At 38.5% G+C, this 17,853-nt stretch overlaps 1 protein-coding gene across 2 annotated transcripts in view; it reads right to left on the bottom strand.

Annotated features, from left to right (window-relative positions):
• Fam172a (family with sequence similarity 172 member A) overlaps window positions 1–17,853 on the bottom strand; it is a 361,350-nt gene that overhangs the window by 125,862 nt on the left and 217,635 nt on the right. For both annotated transcript variants that reach the window (XM_029543911.1, XM_029543910.1), the window contains 2 exons: window positions 10,783–10,899; window positions 5,014–5,098 (listed from right to left, as the gene is read on the bottom strand). In XM_029543911.1, the coding sequence (XP_029399771.1) occupies window positions 5,014–5,098; window positions 10,783–10,899 (202 nt within the window). The remainder of the gene's footprint in view (window positions 1–5,013; window positions 5,099–10,782; window positions 10,900–17,853) is intronic.

Here is a 17,853-nt window from a genome sequence, read left to right as displayed (position 1 = left end):
CCTCTCCCCTCTCCTCTCCTCTCCTTCTCCTCTCCCTCCCCTCTCCCTTTCCTCTCCTCTCCTCTCCTTTTGTTTTTCCTTTTTCCTTTCCCTCCCTCCCTCCCTTCCTCCCTCTCTTCTTTCCCTCCCTTTCTTCTTTCCCCCCTTCCTTTCTCTCCCTCCCTCCCTTCTTTCCCTCTCTCCCTCACTTTCTCCTTGCTTGCTTGCTTAACTCCAAGGTTAAGGTAGGCTCTATCTACTACATGCTCTGTTTTCAGGCCCCCAATAGTACCCAGAACTCATTAAGTATTTACTATGTGAAGACTATATGCATGTGTACTACTGAGAATATATAAAATCCCTCCACACCCAGCCCTGAGCAAGACTATTGCTATGATGTTCAGGCTGTCTAGCCTGCTCAAGAGCTTGCTTTGCAGCCCTGCCTGCCCTTGAACTTGTGATTTTCCTGTTGCTGCATCTGGCAAGAAATATTCTGAATTTTTTCTGGACTCAATCCCTTAAGAAGTTGTCACAGAGGAGCAAGTTCTTCTTTAAGGGAGGGGAAAATGTTCAAAAAAATAGGTGAATACTTTGACAGCCAGTCTAACTGGGGAGTGGGGGTGGAGAGTGGAGCAAAGGTAGAAACAGATGATCTTCAATGACTACTTAAATGTCTTTCTAGAAAGAGTTGCCCTGCAGGGCCTCAATATTAGAAGGTGAACCTCATAAGGCTCTATTACTTACTTAAGTGCATCGTGGTATTGCTGCACAGGGTACAGTTACTCCAAGAGTCAAAGTTTCATCCTGCAGCATTAATTACCACTTCCTGGGTAATAAATCATCCCCTAGACAGTACTCATTTATCTCAGTTCTGTGGGTCAGACATCTTAACATGTCTTAGCTGAGTGATCTTGGTGGTATCTCTCACAAGGCTACAATCAAGCTGGGGCTGCAGTTGACTCATGGCTCAACTTGTAGAGTATCCTCTTTCAAGGTCAGTCATGTGGTTGTTGGAAGACCTCAAGTCCTCATTAGCTTTTATCCAGAGACACCCCAGTTCCTCACCATGCCAGTTTCTCCAAAGAGCAGCTTGTAGCACAGCAGCTAGTTTTTATCAGAAGGACCTGTGATAGACAAGGTGGAGCCTGAGGTCTGCCAGCACTCCATGGCCTTACCATGTTCCCTATTGTCCCTCAACAGCAAGCTTGATAAAACAGTGGAAATACCTTTTAAAAATTCAGTTATGATGCCTGCTGAGTGACAGCACCCAGTGGAGCTGAAACAGTATCCTCTAGACCAGTGTTCAGTAGACAGAGCTATTTACTATTGATGTGTGAATGAGGGATAGAAGAGTGTCTAACCTCTCTGTTACCCCTAATGATCTTCTAATAAAACTGCTGCTTCCCACTCTTCTGGTGGTGACTCCAGTTTCTTCTGGTTTAAAGCCTTGGCTCCACAAGAAGGAATAGTGAGTTGCTATTAATAATAAGGATTCCATAGAAAATTGAGACCACCATCTATCTATGTTTGTTTGTTTCTTTCTTTCTTTCTTTGTTTCTTTCTTTTTTTTTTGTTTTTTGTTTTTTGTTTTTTGTTTTTTGTTTTTCGAGACAGGGTTTCTCTGTATAGTTCTGGCTGTCCTGGAACTCACTTTGTAGACCAGGCTGGCCTCGAACTCAGAAATCTAAATCTGCCTGCCTCTGCCTCCTGAGTGCTGGGATTAAAGGAGGGCGCCACCACGCCCGGCCAATAAAATTTTTTGAGACAGGGTTTCTCTGTGTAGTTCTGGCTGTCCTGGAACTCACTCTGTAGACCAGGCTGGCCTCAATCTCAGAAATCTGCCTGCCTCTGCCTCCCGAGTGCTGGGATTAAAGGTGTGCGCCACCACGCCCGGCTGAGACCACTATCTTTCTACTTTAATTTCCTAATATTTCTGAAACTACAGGAAATTGTTGTTACTCTACTATGTGGATGACATATTCTTATTTCCAAGTGAAAACAGACTTGCTCCTATATAATAGGTAAAGAAGAATTTATCTGTTTGGTGGTCTGAATGAGAATGGTTCCCATGGGCTCATATATCTGAATAGTTGTTTCTCAGTTGGTGGAACTGTTTGGGAAGAATTAGGGGATATGGCCTTGTTGGAGGATGTGTGTCACTGTGTTTTCAAAACTTTGAGGTTTCAAAAGACTTGCACCTTTCCCTTCTTTCTGCCCCTCTCTACCTTCTAGCCTCCTACTTGAGTGTCAAGATGTAAGATCTAAGCTGTTCCTGCCACCATGACTCTGTTCCACCATCATGGGCTCTAACCCTCTGTAACTGAAAATCCTAAATAAACAAATTTTTATGTAACTGGCCTTGGTCATGGAGTTTCATCAGAGCAATAGACAAATAAGTAAGACAACCAGCAATTCTGAAATTCTATATAGTACTTCCTGCAATTATATTCAATAGGAGATTATAAAACTCTAATTTAGGCAGGAGACCTTCCAGGAACAAAGGGGTATATCAATGAACTAGGTGAAGAATACTAAGCAGCTGAAAGGCTACAGGTACTGAATACACAGAAGATGATTGTAAATACCAGTTACATGAACAGTTCCAAAGATTTAAGAAGTTAGTAGTATTTTTTCTTTATTTTGGTATGGATATACATCACATGTATACATATATCCCATATGTGGGACCCAGGCTGGCCTGGAGCTCACTTTCTTACTCAAGGACTAATCTAGACTCTCGTTGAACTTGTAATCCTCCTATCTAAGTCAAGTATAAGGGTTACAGATATGAACCATCTACTAGATTAAATGATATATTAAGAAGATGAAAATGAGTGTAAAACTATAAATTTGTCTAGGCTGAATGATAGTTTATAATTTTTTCCTATGGTTCTAATTAAGAAGGCACACAAGGGAGTGTGTGTGCATGTGTGCGTGTGCGTGTGTGTGTGTGTGTGTGTGTGTGTGTGTGTTTGGGGGTGGGGTAAGTCATGGATCATACGCTACAGAGCAGAAGCCATTCCTAGCATACAGCATCTGGACACATGTTGCAGTGGTAGGCAGCAGCTAGGAGCCTCTGTTCTGACTTGCTCTGCTTTTCCTTTAGCATCTCTGTCTATGGGAGCAAGTATGTGTGTATTTAAGTCCATAACAAGGGGCATGGAATTCCATAGGACATGTATACCACAGAAAACACAAGCAAGATTCACTAAAATGAATCCATCTTTGTGGAAGCTAGCTCTTATGAGTTCTAGTCCCTTTTTGTTCTTTTCCACTTTATATCAAACTTCTGTAAGTATCTGTTCTAGGTCCTAAAGTCACAGCATCAAATGCAAATTTTTGCCCTTGAAAAGCCTGTTTAACTAGCTCTAGTCAAATATCAGTAAAAGGAAAAAAGATCTGTCATCTATACTGATAAAATAATGTCTTAATTCTTTCTGTATCTTAGACTTTTGATCTCATCTGCTCACTACAACTTATTGATAACCCCAAATCAACATTTATGCTACATTTGTAGTCGTTACATACATACACAGTTACTAAAGTTTGGATCATCATTCATATGTTTCAACAAGACCCAGGTCTATCTTCTTGTTTCAATTTTAATACTGTAAACAAGTGGCTTTTCATGGACTGTTTAGTATTATGTTTTTCACATGTTTGTGTTTTGATTTCACATTTCAAATGATACCTTGAATATGGTGTTATGAGACTGTCAAATTGATATTCTTTCATTCAAGACAGCTGTGACACATGCTATGAAGAAATGTATGTGTAAGCCATGCACAGGCATGAATTACAGTGCTGTTGGGCATGAATTTGAACAACACACATGATAGGATGTATATTTAAGTAGAATCTCATATAAAACAAGGAATTTATTTTGTTTGGTTGATAAAAAAATGTGTCCAGTGGCTCTCAGGAAACCAACTTTGCCATCTCCCCAGGTGTACTGAGTCAGCATTTGCTAGCTCTGTGATTTCTTAGCCTATAGCTACCATAAGCAACCAAATAGGTTGTAAAACGTACACATACAAATGTATTATAGCATAGATACCCCTTGGTAGTTCTATTTCTCTGATTAGACCTTGACTGACAAACAAAAAGTTTCGTTGTAATAACAGTGAATTTCAGTTAATGTGTTAATGAGAGTGATATTTAACTATCAGCAGTTTATCACCTACAATTTGAACCAGTCACCAAATGGTTTCCTTCAAATAATAAACACATTCACTTGGTGATTAGCTGTCATCTATGACTGAGACATGGAATAGTCACTGTTCCAAATTCCTGTTTCTTTTCTAGCATTCATATCCATAGCAAGTCAGCTGCTGTCACTAGTTATCACTACTGCTCACTCTGTGTTATCATAGAGAATTATTGGGAGCTGTAAAAGCCAAAATAAAAAAGCAATGACAAATATAATGTCACTTTCTACCTAGATACTCAGATACAAAAGAAATTAACACCGCCCTACCATGTCCCAGAGTCCAGCTGCTTCTGGATGCATTACTGCCTTTCCTCTTTCAATGGGCAGAACATGCTTGCCTTTACTATTTCTTAATGATTTTAGAACCATTTTGTCTCTCTTCCTTCCAACGCTGTTCCTTTTGCCTAGGATGCCACATTGAATAACTTCCTACATCCAAATCCAATAGGGATTCACATACAAGGGCCACTTAAAAATATTTGCATGAAAATACATTTTCTCTAGATCATATGCCTAACTGACATTATGGGATTGGTACTCAGAGACAAACATCTTTCTGAAATTCTACATGGCTACTGAGTTCTTGTCTTTTAGCACAGTTTCATCTCCCTAAGTGCCAACAGAAGGTCTTTATATTATTCTTGACATGTTTGTTGGTAAGCATTTTAAGCTACTTAACCAAGTTTTTCTATTGTTTCAGACTTATGGAATATATTATAAACAATTTGAGGTAGAGCAATAATGTATTTAATTCACAAAAAACAGAATTCTACACTTCGCCAGTATGCCTTTTATGTATACACCCCTTTTCGTCAAACATATACCTGCAGACACTCTGGGACAGTCAGGCAGCATTGACTCCACCGATGTATCTAATGGTTCTGAGCTGGAGACCCAGTTGCAACAGTTCTGCAATGTAACAGACACAATGTTGATAACATAATTAAAGAGAAAGCTACATTTTTACATTGAAGAGGTAAATTTGTCCTATAAAATAAATCAGTAGTATATTTATATTTTATACATTTTAAATTATTTTACTTATTTAAATAGTCAGTAGTTATTAATGACTATAGAAAACTTTACCTTTCATAATTCAGCAAATAGTCTGTGTTGATGCTAAGACACATAACCTGTAAACTATGGTGCAATATATTTCTAAGAAAAGTTAGATGTAAAGGCCTCAATTCTGGCCTATAATTCCTTTCAATTTTTACTCTGACCCACTTCAATGAATACTATATCAAAATTATATACAAATACAGCCTGATGAACTGTAGCTCTATGTGAGGACACAAAAAACTTCAACATTAATACTCAGTGACGGTGCAGGTGATGGTGACTGGCAACTCAGATAAATGAAATAACATTCTAGTTCTTTCATACATGTAAATAAATACCTAATACTGGTTTAAAGATGTGATTATATAGTTTTAGAAATATTCACAACACACACACACACACACACACACACACACACACACACAAAGAATTTCCACAGATAAGAGTTTATTTTAAAAGAAATTCTTCCATCAATCATGTCAGAAAAATCTGTGACTGCTATTCTGGTAAACAGTATGTCCTGTGCATTTTCGATGCTTACTGGACTGGCTGTGCACCATGGAATCTGTTCTCACTGAGGAAGGGTCCTTGACTGGTAGATCAAGTGTCTTATTGTATTTCCTTAATTCATTCTGTCTGGAAGAAGATGTCAGCTGTGCTGCAGTGAGGAGAGAATTTCAAAGGCCCCAGTCCCCACCAATAAAGGCCGAGGAATGGCTTTTGAATAGATTTGTCAAGGCAACCCTACTGTTCTGGGACCAGAGAGAGCAGCGATAATATAAAGGAAGGGTTGCTGTATGAGATTAGAAAGTGAGGCTCACAAAGCATGGCAGATTTTTGTAAGAAACAGTGGATCAATGAAGCTATTGAACTGTGTTGGAAAAAACCATGAAAACAAACACATCTAGTAATGTTCTTAAATGCTTTCACACTTTTTATATTTAAAACAGATAAAATATTACTATTTTTCATGTGTGACAAAAGCTTGATAGTTTAGAATGGATATATATTCTATAATGTGCACTCCTAATCTTAATTAGCAGCTGAATGTAAAATCAGACAATATAAGAGGAATATGAATTATAAAAGAAATAAGGATTTAGAAGATATTTCATACATTTGAAATAAGTACAATTAATATTACCATTGATAGAAGACCACTTCAGAGAATTCTAGATAATGCAGAAGATTAGCACACAATTAGCCAGCTTTTATATACAATGTGACACTCGCTTGTAAGAAATAAGTATTCTCCAAAGCAGTGTCAAGATATGTAAATGGATGATTTGTTTTATCATTCATCACAGCCCCTAATAAATTAAAAAATCATGACTTCTATAGGTACTAAAAATAGGCTTCCTATGATACAGGGAGATAGCTTCAATGAAGAATGACTTTCTCTTTCTCTCCCCCTTTTTTTAAACAATTCAGTCTTTTCAGTGACAGCAATTAGCACTACCAACAGACAGGCAGCGATTAGGTCTATATTTTAATTATTATTCATCTTACTAGTGCCTCCAAATCTGATGAAAGTTGGCTATTACCCAGGTGATATGTCAGTCTTAATACTGATCACCTACATCTCACACATGTAAAACTATGTCTTACAGAATTTTCTAGTATTAATAAAAGTGATGGCACATTATAATCTGTAGGCAATTAATCATTTTTCTCACTCACCTTGACTAATAAAGCTGAGCCAAATGAACCTTATGTCCATTAAAAAACAAACAGATCACCTTTGGTTTAGAGACTGAAAGGAAAATACAGGGTACCATTTTATGATTCTGAAATTTTAGTTCTTTTAGAACATGCTGAAAGCTTTGATCTCATATGCAAGAAAATCAGGGACAAGTGAAGCAGTACATAGTTAACATGAAGATGTTGAACACCTCATGCAATCCCTGCTTACGACTGGAAAGAAAAGAAACCTAGCCTGAAGGGTGGGGAGGGGGTCAGGCAGGGAGGGGCAGGGGAACGTCCATGCTGTCCACATGGGGCACTGTAGTTCCACTGGGAAGAGTATAGAGAAAGCAGGTACAAGTTAAAAATGTTTGCTATTGAAAAAAGTGAAATAAAGTGGCATAAACTTTGCAATATGTAAATAAAGACATACAGAGCTTTCTTATGTATTTAATCTGTGTTAAAGCTTACCTTCTCACATGTACTTTCCTGAGATGTGTTTCTATGGTTGAAAAACCAAATTTGTTTCAAATTGTTTTAATGGTTTTTTTTTCCTCTCCTTATTTCCCCAATTATCCTCTTAATTTTAGTTCTTCACAGGGGATGGGGTATTCTGGGTGGTTACACGGTTGGAAAACTGGCTGAATTTCAACCATAGTGATGTGCTGTGAGTCTCCTGAATCTCAGTCTCTGATGTAGTCAAGAAGGTAAGTTACAGCACAGGTACCAGCAGTCCTACTAGGAGACTCTGGTGTAGCACTCACTTGTCACATTAAGCAAACATGAAGAGAGGAGTCCTCAGTAGAGCCAGAGTATTGGAATGGATCACTTACCTCACATATCACCGTGTCCAAACGGGGAAAAAAAAAAGAATGTTTACTCAAGTTCCAGTGACAGGCCCAAAGTGGGATCCAGCTCAAGGGGAGGTTCCAAGGCCTAACACTGTTACTGAGGCTATGGAGCGCTCATAAAAAGGGATCTATCATGACTGCCCCCCCAAAGACCCAACAAGCAGCTGCAAAAGTCAGGCAGATATTTGAACTCAACCAATGGACAGAAGCAGCTGGCCCCTTTGGTTGAATTAGGGAAGGCTGAAAGAAGCTGAGAAGAAGTGTGATTCTGTAGGAGGACCAGCAGTCTCAATTAATCTGAACCCCTGTGGTCTCTCGAACACTGGACCACTAAACAGACAGTAGACACCAGCTGATATGAGGCCCCCAACACACAGTAGAGGACTTTCAGGTCTGTGTTCATTCAGATATGATGCACCTAACCCTCAAGAGACTGGAGGGCCCAGGGAATTTAGAGGTCACATGGGGGTAGGGGGAGGAGGTATGGGATGTGGAACAGTCAGAGGGCGGATCGGGGTGGGGGGGACAAAATATGGAGTGTAAAAAATAAAATAAAAAAAGGAATTTCAATGTAAAAGATTTCTTATGCTGTGATTATGATCTTGTAGTTTTGTGGTTGAGAATTCATCTATGTAAAACCCATAGTCTGGGGACTAGTCACAGGAACAGGAAGTGCCTAATGGCCACAATGAAGAGTGACATGCTTCATCTGGGGACTAGTCACAGGAACAGAAAGTGCCTAATGGCCACAGTGAAGAGTGACATGCTTCGTCTTGTGCCTAGGTTGGACAACATTTGAGTAGACATGAAAATAATTTTTGTTTTTATCTTAATTTTTAGTTTATTGAATGTGCATGCGTGTGTATGTGTGTGTGGAAGTCAATCACACTGGGCATGTGAGGGCTTTCAAGAGTGGGTTCTTTTCTTCTATTATAGAATCTAGTGGTTGAAGTCAGGTTGTCATGTGCAGAAAGCATTTTTACCCCCACTGATCCATCTTGTCATGAAATACAATTTTACATTAAAAATTTTAATGTGAGGCTGGAGAAATGGCTAAGCAGTTAAGAGCACTGACTGCTCTTCCAGAGGTCCTGAGTTCAAGTTCCAGCAACCACATGGTGGCTCACAACCATCTGTAATAAAATCCAATGCCCTCTTCTGGTGTGTCCAAAGACAGCTACAGTGTACTCATATACATTCAATCAATCAATCAATCAATCAATCAATCAATCTTTTTATAAAAACCTTTAATGTGTATGTCATGTAAGTGCAGGTTCCCACAGAGAGAGAGACAGAGACAGAGACAGACACAGAGAGAGACAAAGAGTAATCAACATATATTCTATGAAATTCTAAAACAATTAGTAAAGTATTATTAAGAAGAATGTAAAATCTGGTGTATCTGAAGAGAAAAAAAGGTATTAGAGACGCTTCCTTTATTGCTTGAGTCTAGGTTTTACTCACATTTATTAATAAGCCTCACATAAGCTATAAATAACTATGGCTTTAAAGGCTAATTTTTGATGGAGTTTTTGTTCCTCAGACATGACCATGCCATGTCTCTAGGGCCTATCCTAAGGGTCAAAGGGTATCAAAGAGGGTGCTACAGACTTCAGGCCAGGGTTATGGCCGAGGCGTGTCACACATTAAGCATGGACTGTACTGGGACACGGTATGACAAGAGCCTTTAGCAGAGGGCAGGTTTCCTTTCAGGAGACTACTAATGTAGCCATCTTTAAGCCTTCTTTATTAGAAAATGTTATTTTATAATTATTTAATGTACACATTTAATTCTCAGTCTATTGTTTGCTAAATTGATAGGCTTGAAATATTTAAGCGGTTTCCGGTAAAAAAAAAATGTTTAATACAAACAACTTTATCACATTAAATTGTTGCTTATGAAATAAAACCATGACATTAGCACTCTTTAATATAATAAGAATGACTAAGCAATTGCTGGCACTGTTTTACTTCTAAATTTAGGCCACTATTTGGTATAATAATGAAGCTAATCAAAAGTATATGAACACAGAAGTACCATCTTCTGTAGCGGGACTGTTCATAGATTGTTCCAGCTCACTAAATGTCTTTATTAGGAGGGGGATACTTACAAATATTTTAACTTTTTTGTGTGTAGGTTTATGTGAATGCATCTGTGTGTGCACAGGTGTGTGTATATCTGTGTATGTGTATGCATGTGCTTATTTGTTACTTAGATTGATGTTAATAAAGAACATCTAACAGGAAAAGAATGCCCAGGAGTAAGTACCATAATTGAGTGATTACTGACTTATATGATCATTACTGATATTCTACCATGTGGCTCATGTCAAATTCTTATGGTCTCAGCAAGGTAATGTAAATAGAAAGGACTTTCAACTGGTATCTGTAATAGGATCAATGGGCTGAATAATGGACTGAAGAAAAAGACATGGGCCATGTTGAGGAGTAGATTCTGGTTAGTTTTCAGAGTCACCAGGGACATGCAATAAACAGCTTGCCCAGATGTAGGTGGGGCAATGGCCAGCTCAAACATCTGTAAGAGCAGTCAGCTTTTTACCACTTCCAGCCCTATGGCAGTACTTAGCCAACCACTTTCATAGTGGCAAATCCTGATCGTATTTCCAGAAAAAAAAGAGACAAGACTGAGTGCACATGAAACATCTTTCTTGTAATTAAGCAGCTGCAATAATAAATAGCGAGAAAAATTGAACATTGGGGAATATAAATTGTAATATCAAGACCTTATCAGGTAAAATTCTAATGCACAGTGTATACATGCATAATATTCTATTCAGTAATGGAGGAAAGGATGCTTTCGCAAGTATTGTTCTTCTGAAGAAGGTTCCTATTATTATTTTAACTGTATCTAGACTTTTCACTCTGAGTGTTCTGTCTCTAGAGAATGCAGGCTGGGCAGCAATATAAGCTGCTGGGGTCTCCAAATACAAAGGCTCATGCCCATTCATCCCAGCACCAAACCAAGCCATGCCTCACCTCTCTCATCCATTCTCGGATGGTTTTGCCAGCTTCTTGATGCCACACATTGTGAACAGAGTCTGTCAATGCCACAGCAGTCACCTTACTTTTTACATCTGCTTCTCGTTGAATCATCTGTTTTAAAAAGAACAAAATAAACCATTGACTCTAATTTTTCTTCCCAATAAAGCCCGCTTAGTCATAGACAATACTATATTAGAAATGAAAAAAAAAGACGTGCATCTTTGGTTCCAAGTTACTCCTTTCTATTTGAATACATATCCTATTCCTGTCCATGGATATGAAAAGGCCAACATTTTCTTTCAAAAAGCTAATACTACTTAAGTCCTGGAACGACACAGCTCTATTATTTTCCATGTGGCTTGACAATTCAAGGATTAAAGGAATCACAGGGGAATCCCTGGGGGTTTCTTTTCTAAGTTTCTTCCATCACTTCCCATTTCAGTGCTTCAGGGAAGTTAGCACCTGGGGCTCACTGTTAGCTACTCAGGACTGTCTTCAACTAATTTTCAGGTGGTGGCACACTGGTGAAGAAAAGCATCTTGCTTTAGTTCTCCAATTTAACTAGCCTGCTCTTTACCATGGCTACACAATTCCTCGATGATTTAGACTGACTGACACTCTCTCTCTCTCTCTCTCTCTCTCTCTCTCTCTCTCTCTCTCTCTCTCTCATTCACTCTCCTGATGCTATTTTGAGTTCTGATACATTTCTTTATGTTGGTAAATTATTACACGTTAACTGTCTCTGTCCAATGTAACATCTATAATTCTGAAGGAATTTGCCTGGCCTGAAGACACTGACTACTTTCTCAGTGGTCAGCCAGATAAGGAAATGAAAAAGTAAAAATTGTAGAATCAAAAGAAGCAAAAGCTATTTCAATCTGTGAATACTGGATACCCTGATGTGGCATATTAATATATAAAATATAACAAAAAAATTAAAGCCCATGTTCTGTCATAATGCTGTACTTCTTTCCACCAATGACCCCATACTGAAGAAAAAGGGCACTTTCTGTTCTCTACCATTTGTGTTTAATTTCAATGAATTGTCCATCAGAAACATAATAGTGCACTTAACAAAAGGGAGAGCTGCAAATGGTAAAGAGCTCACGCCGAGAACACCGTAAGCCACATGTCTAGACAGATGATACTTGTCATATTCTGAACTAAGTATCTCAAAATCAATTCTTCTCTGAGATTAAACTCTACATTTCCATGTCTATTAATGAGCACGACATAAACGCATTCGACTCACTGCTAATGTTACCTTGGAAGCATTTTGCACCTATACCTGTGTATATTGGTGTACCTGTATTTTCTGCTCATATAATAATGAGCTACTACAATTGATATTGATATGCAGTACCAAAGACTTACATAAAAACACCCCCCTGCTCTAGCAATGTCTATAACCATTAAGGCATATAACACTCCACTTAAATGTTTCATCCTAATGGGTATCTACTTTCTTTACCTTAAAAAAATTTTTTTCTAATTGGACCACTATTGACACTAGAATATTAAACAATACATTAACATCATCTATTTTTAACAATCCCACACTAGTAAATCCATCCGGCTAAGGAAGAAATTTCATACCTTTACTCTCATTTCCTAAACATGAAAACATACAGAGGGTTAGACAATTGATAAAGTTACAATTTTCTGAACAACATTTTCTGGTAATCTAAAAATTTTTGGATCTGGGTTTTATTATGGTTGTTGCTAACATATGCAAATTTACTTAGTTATCTGAAGACATTAAATCTTGATAGCCATTTTTGAAATAAAATTAAGAGATGAACAGGCAACAGAGTTGGTACAAACGCTAACTGTCTGGGGATTAAGATTCTAGGAACGGGAAGGACACGGAGCTGCTAGATGAATGACCTGGGACCATCTAGCTGACAGAAACTTTACACACTTGATGTTCTTCACATCATATTCTAGTTCAATATGATACAGCCAAATAGTGCTATAAAATTTTGCAGTTTAAAAATCAATTTGAGCCAGGCGTGGTGGCCCACGCCTTTAATCCCAGCACTTGGGAGGCAGAGGCAGGCGGATTTCTGAGTTCGAGGCCAGCCTGGTCTACAGAGTGAATTCCAGGACAGCAATGGCTATACAGAGAAACCCTGTCTCGAAAAACAAAAAACAAAACAAAAAAACAAAAACGAAAACAAATAAAAATCAATTTGATAGTTCATATTTAGAAGTCCAGAATATCCAAATTCCCAAAGAACTTAAAGAGCAATTTGGGAAACTTAAAGATTCATCTGTGATGGACCCCATGCCAAAGAATCTAAAATATTTGATCCTTTAGATGGCAGTGAATCAATAAAACAAATCTTAATAAGTCAATTTACTTCTGTTTCAAAAAATTCAGACTGGTGGGACTTTGTGTGGCTGCCGTTTCTTTTCAAAGCCACTATTCAGCGTGTTGCTGGTGCAGTCTTTCTCCCTTCCCTCTTCACTTCCACAGTGCTGTGTGGTTACTGCAAAGACACTGGGAAGTTGCAGTGGAAACAACTACCTAGGAAACTAGATCAGGAATGTTTAAGAAGCAGATGTTAGATAGAATAGAGTGAGGCAAGGAATGGGTGTAGCAGAGCGGCAGGAAAATAAGTTAATAGAATGTCATTTATAACGTAGCAGTGCGCTGGTATTCTAGAAATCTGAAAAGGAAAAAGACATACCACTGAAGTTCTACATGCCCATCTAAGATGGACATAACGGTATTTAATTAAATCCATTCAGGTAACACTGAAAAATTATGTTCATATAACTTAGAAGTACTCTTTTAGGCAATGATCCATAGCTCTCATGAGCATCTCAATGGGACCCTTAATCTCTAAGAAACAACTAGGCCCTGCAATCTCAAAGGTTAACACATTCTAGATGAACTATGGGTATTTATGATTCCAAGCAATCCCTTTGGACAATCACACTTAAGATCAATTCAATATCTATAACAGCCTTTTAGAAAGAAACAATGATATCTCATTTTAGTTCGGAACAACTTCAGAATGTTTTAATAGTTCAACAGAAGTGATAAAGAGTTTAATATCTCATATAGTTAACATCCTAATGTTCTATGGCTTAATATGCTATGTACTGCCATGTCCTCATACAACTCTAAGCATTAACCTAACAGGGTGTTAAGGAACAAAGAAATGACAGATACAAGGCCAGTGAACAGTTAAGGCAAGAAGGCAAGTTTAGCTCATCTTGGAAGAAAGCCTCTGGAGGACAGCAGTCTTCAGACTGTAAATGTCTGGGGAAGAGCCACAGTGGGTACTTTGTGCTCACAATATCCACATTTGCTCCAAGACTAAAGGAAGGTTCTGCCACCCCTCTATGCCTCACCATGGGGGAGGGCTTTACTGATCTCTAATGAGTCTCACTCAGACTTTGGTCCTTGATATGGATGGCTCATGTCAACAATGCACATCCATCCAGGAGTTCAAACACTTGGGGGTTCCTCTGTTCCCTACAAAAAATGGCAAAGTTACAGTTGATATTTATATCTAAAAACTAGTCAATACATTTTAAAGCAAATAATGTATTCATTAGTATAGAATATTGATTTATTTCCCATTTATTTATAACTACACTGCAGTTTATATTAAACATGCTATTTTCCATATCTGGGATGAGGAAACACCCCTAGACCTGTTAGGAAAATGAGCATAGGTCTCACAGATATGAAGTCAGGAAAACTGTGGTCTGGTAGTAGATGTGTGTTGTTGCATATATTTGTGTATGTATATACCACATAAACATATACTCACACACAATATACACATATATCACAATGGATGCTTCTCAGTAATATGATACACACACACACATATCACAATGGATGCTTCTCAGCAATATATGATATTCTTGTTATAAAAGCATATCTAATTAACTCTAATAGTATTTGGAGTTTAAAAAATAATTAAAAAGTGACTCAAGTGCAAATCAGTAAGGAATGTTGAAAACGACAAAGACAAATAAAAACACGCTAAGACATAAGACAGGAACCAGTTAGGATCCAAAACTCATAACTAAGAGTGTTATAAAATTTATAGTTCTGAACTCAATAATACATATTAAAAGGAAATTATTTTATGAATTAAATTGATTTTGGTGTACATGGTATTTTATCAGACCACTTTACTTTCCTCTTCTTAATTCTACCCAGCTATCCAGTCATAGTTCTTTCAACTTAGGTTCAATGTAAAGTAATCTGCATTAACTTCACTATTTTGTATATTTCTAGTCTAACAACTGTTTAATCAGCTTAACTAATAACAAGTACATTGAATAGATCAAAATCATATGCCATCTGTATTTGGGCTCATATTATTCCCAATTTTGATGGGGCTGAAATGAAGTGGAAGCCCACTTACTCCTGCTTTTTCTTCCAAGGAAGTTTAAAACTTTAAGCGACCGTGGTCAGACTGACCTTGTCAGAGCATAAGATCATCTGGCATCTTGGGCCTGGGTCAGCAATGATTGCCCTTGCTTCTCTTTCACATAAAGTCAGACCCTTTGCAGGGCTGCTGTCTTCTTCCAGGAACCACAGGCCTTCTCTGACACCTAATTCACTTTACACGCTTCCCCACAGCCCGTATCTGATACTCTTCTCACAAATCCCTGCACAGATCTAGAGGTTTCATACTGTTATAGAGGTTCAGTTTCCCTTCAGTACTTAGAAACTTAAGCGTTCTCCCAAGATTTAATTCTCCTGGAACTTTACAATGAGATTTTTTTTTTTTTTCCATCCCAGAAAATAAACCTCAAACACTGTGACATGGCCATTGTGTTCATGGGATCACTGAAGCTGTGGTTTTCTACAAGACTAGACCCAGTGACATTTCATCAATGGACAGGGGAGAGGTTCTCCCCAAGAGATTCCTGGCTGTTTAGAGTTGCTGGGGAGGGAGTGGGTTACTTTCTTTAGTGGTGTAGCCACTGAGACGGTGCTCCTTCCCATGCTGTTGCATATAACTTAAACTAAACGTGTCACCCATTAATGGAAGCCATGGACACAGGGGCGAGACTGGTTGTGATGGGTACTCAAAAAGGGAACTGGAATGAAAACTACTTAAACTCATTACACATATATATGAAACTGTCAAAGAATCAAAGACATGGAAAGGTTAATGTAATTTAAGTTAAATGGTAGCAGAGGTCTGTCCTGATTGAATTGAGGACAGGAAGAAGATGGCTTCTTAAGGACATCCTGCTGGGATGTCTTTGGCATGTCTTTTGTTTTGGGTCTCAGATTTGGGGAATTAAATAACCCCCAAAGAGTACTCCCAACCTAAGGGCAGGAGTTCTGATCTGGGATGGCTTAACTTTAACATGAAAGGAGTCACAGTTTACCTTTCCACATTACTGGCAGTCAGGTGTCTAACTAGTCCTCACAGTTTCAAGTCTAGAGGACCCCCTGAAAGGACACTGAGGGCTGAGTGGAGGGGAGTGTAGATGCACATGTGCAGGCTTTGTATGCATGTGCAGAACCAAAGGCACATTTAAGAGACTGCTTTAAACAGGAGAATAATATTTTCAAAGTCTTTCATCAGAAAAGGCATGCCTTAGTTTTACATTATAACATATGTTATACATATGTACTGAAGGTTACAGCATGTGAATTTCTTGTACAGAAAAGAATAACTGAAAGGAAATCAAGCAATTCATGTTCCTTCAGATTAGAGTTTGGCATAACTTCGATTTATAAATGCAAGTATCACAACTACTGTGTGATACACATCATCGCTGCATTTAGTAGTGCAACTGGGGTTTGTGGTGTCTTTTAGCAATATATGTGTACAAAGATAGATTAGCTCCCTCTAGAGATATGCTGGTTAAGAATTAATATTAAGCAGTTTCAAAAGTTTGAAGTGTATTAAGAGCGTACTACTTGCCCTTTCTCTGTAGCCCTATGCAGTATTTCTTCATGAATAGAGCTTTGTGTTTGGTGAACTTCCCTACCCCACAATATCCTCTCTTGTCACATCTACTTCTTCTTGGATAGTCTCTATCAAACGGCATTCCAAGCTGTGCACCAAAGCTCTAGTCAGCCATCTCTTCTGTTATGTCAGTGACAGCGACAACTCCTTTGCTCTAGCATTCAAGGTTTCCTTCTGTCCTCCGTGGCACTGACCCCTCTGGTGATAACGAGTTATACAAACTTCAGTTCATGAAATGTGAAGACAAAAGTGTCCAGCAGGAAGTTCAGACCAGAATCATATTCAGCTCCCACAGTTCACACTTCACATGCACATTTCCTGGTTTTATGAACTAAACGTTATCACACAAGCACTAAATTCAGGGACACTGAAGATGGATTCCATGGGTTCAGATACTGCTTAGCCATGTCTAGAAAAGATACCTTAAATAAATCATTTTGACTATCTTCTGTGCTTATTATGAGACAATCGATGGACATGATAAAACGTACCTCAATGCTAGTATCATTTTGAGGAGTAAAGAAAAGCAGCAGATGGGGCATACAGCACACCATAGGTGACTCATGCAAATGGGCAGCACAAACTGCTCCACAGATGTACTCCAGTCTATATAAATGCTCAGTCCAGAAATACATTTATTGATAAACTTCATTTTCCAAAATTCTTTCTGTAAGGGAAAACTCGGTGTAGGCCTGTTTTTAGCCTTCATATCTTTGGGGCAACACTTCCATAATGGTATGATTCAGTGACAGAAAACTGCTATTTATTAAGTCTACTTAAAATCCTCCAATCAGAGTGTGAGAGCAGTCACAGTACCAGCACACAGTGGGAAGGAGGACAGAAATGTACTGTGGCAATTCTGCTTTCCTCCCCAACTCCCACCCTGTCAGGTTGGCTAGAGATGGCCAGGAAGTATGGAAGCACCGTGCAGCACATCGGGGAAAGAAGAGCCCCTATCCTTTTGAAGCAGATCTATATTCTCTTCAAAGATAAAGCCCTGAGATAGGAAATATGTCTAGAGGAAGGCAGGACAGTGGTACAGTTAGAAGCCATCAGCAAGCAAAGATCTTCCTTCTTCCCTCCCTCCCTCCCTCCCTCCCTCCCT

The sequence above is a fragment of the Mus pahari genome, chromosome 11 (genome assembly GCF_900095145.1).
Source record: "Mus pahari chromosome 11, PAHARI_EIJ_v1.1, whole genome shotgun sequence".
Classification (NCBI taxonomy): domain Eukaryota; kingdom Metazoa; phylum Chordata; class Mammalia; order Rodentia; family Muridae; genus Mus; species Mus pahari.
The sequence above is the reverse complement of the archived record's forward strand: the minus strand, read 5'-3'. Positions and strand labels throughout refer to the sequence as shown.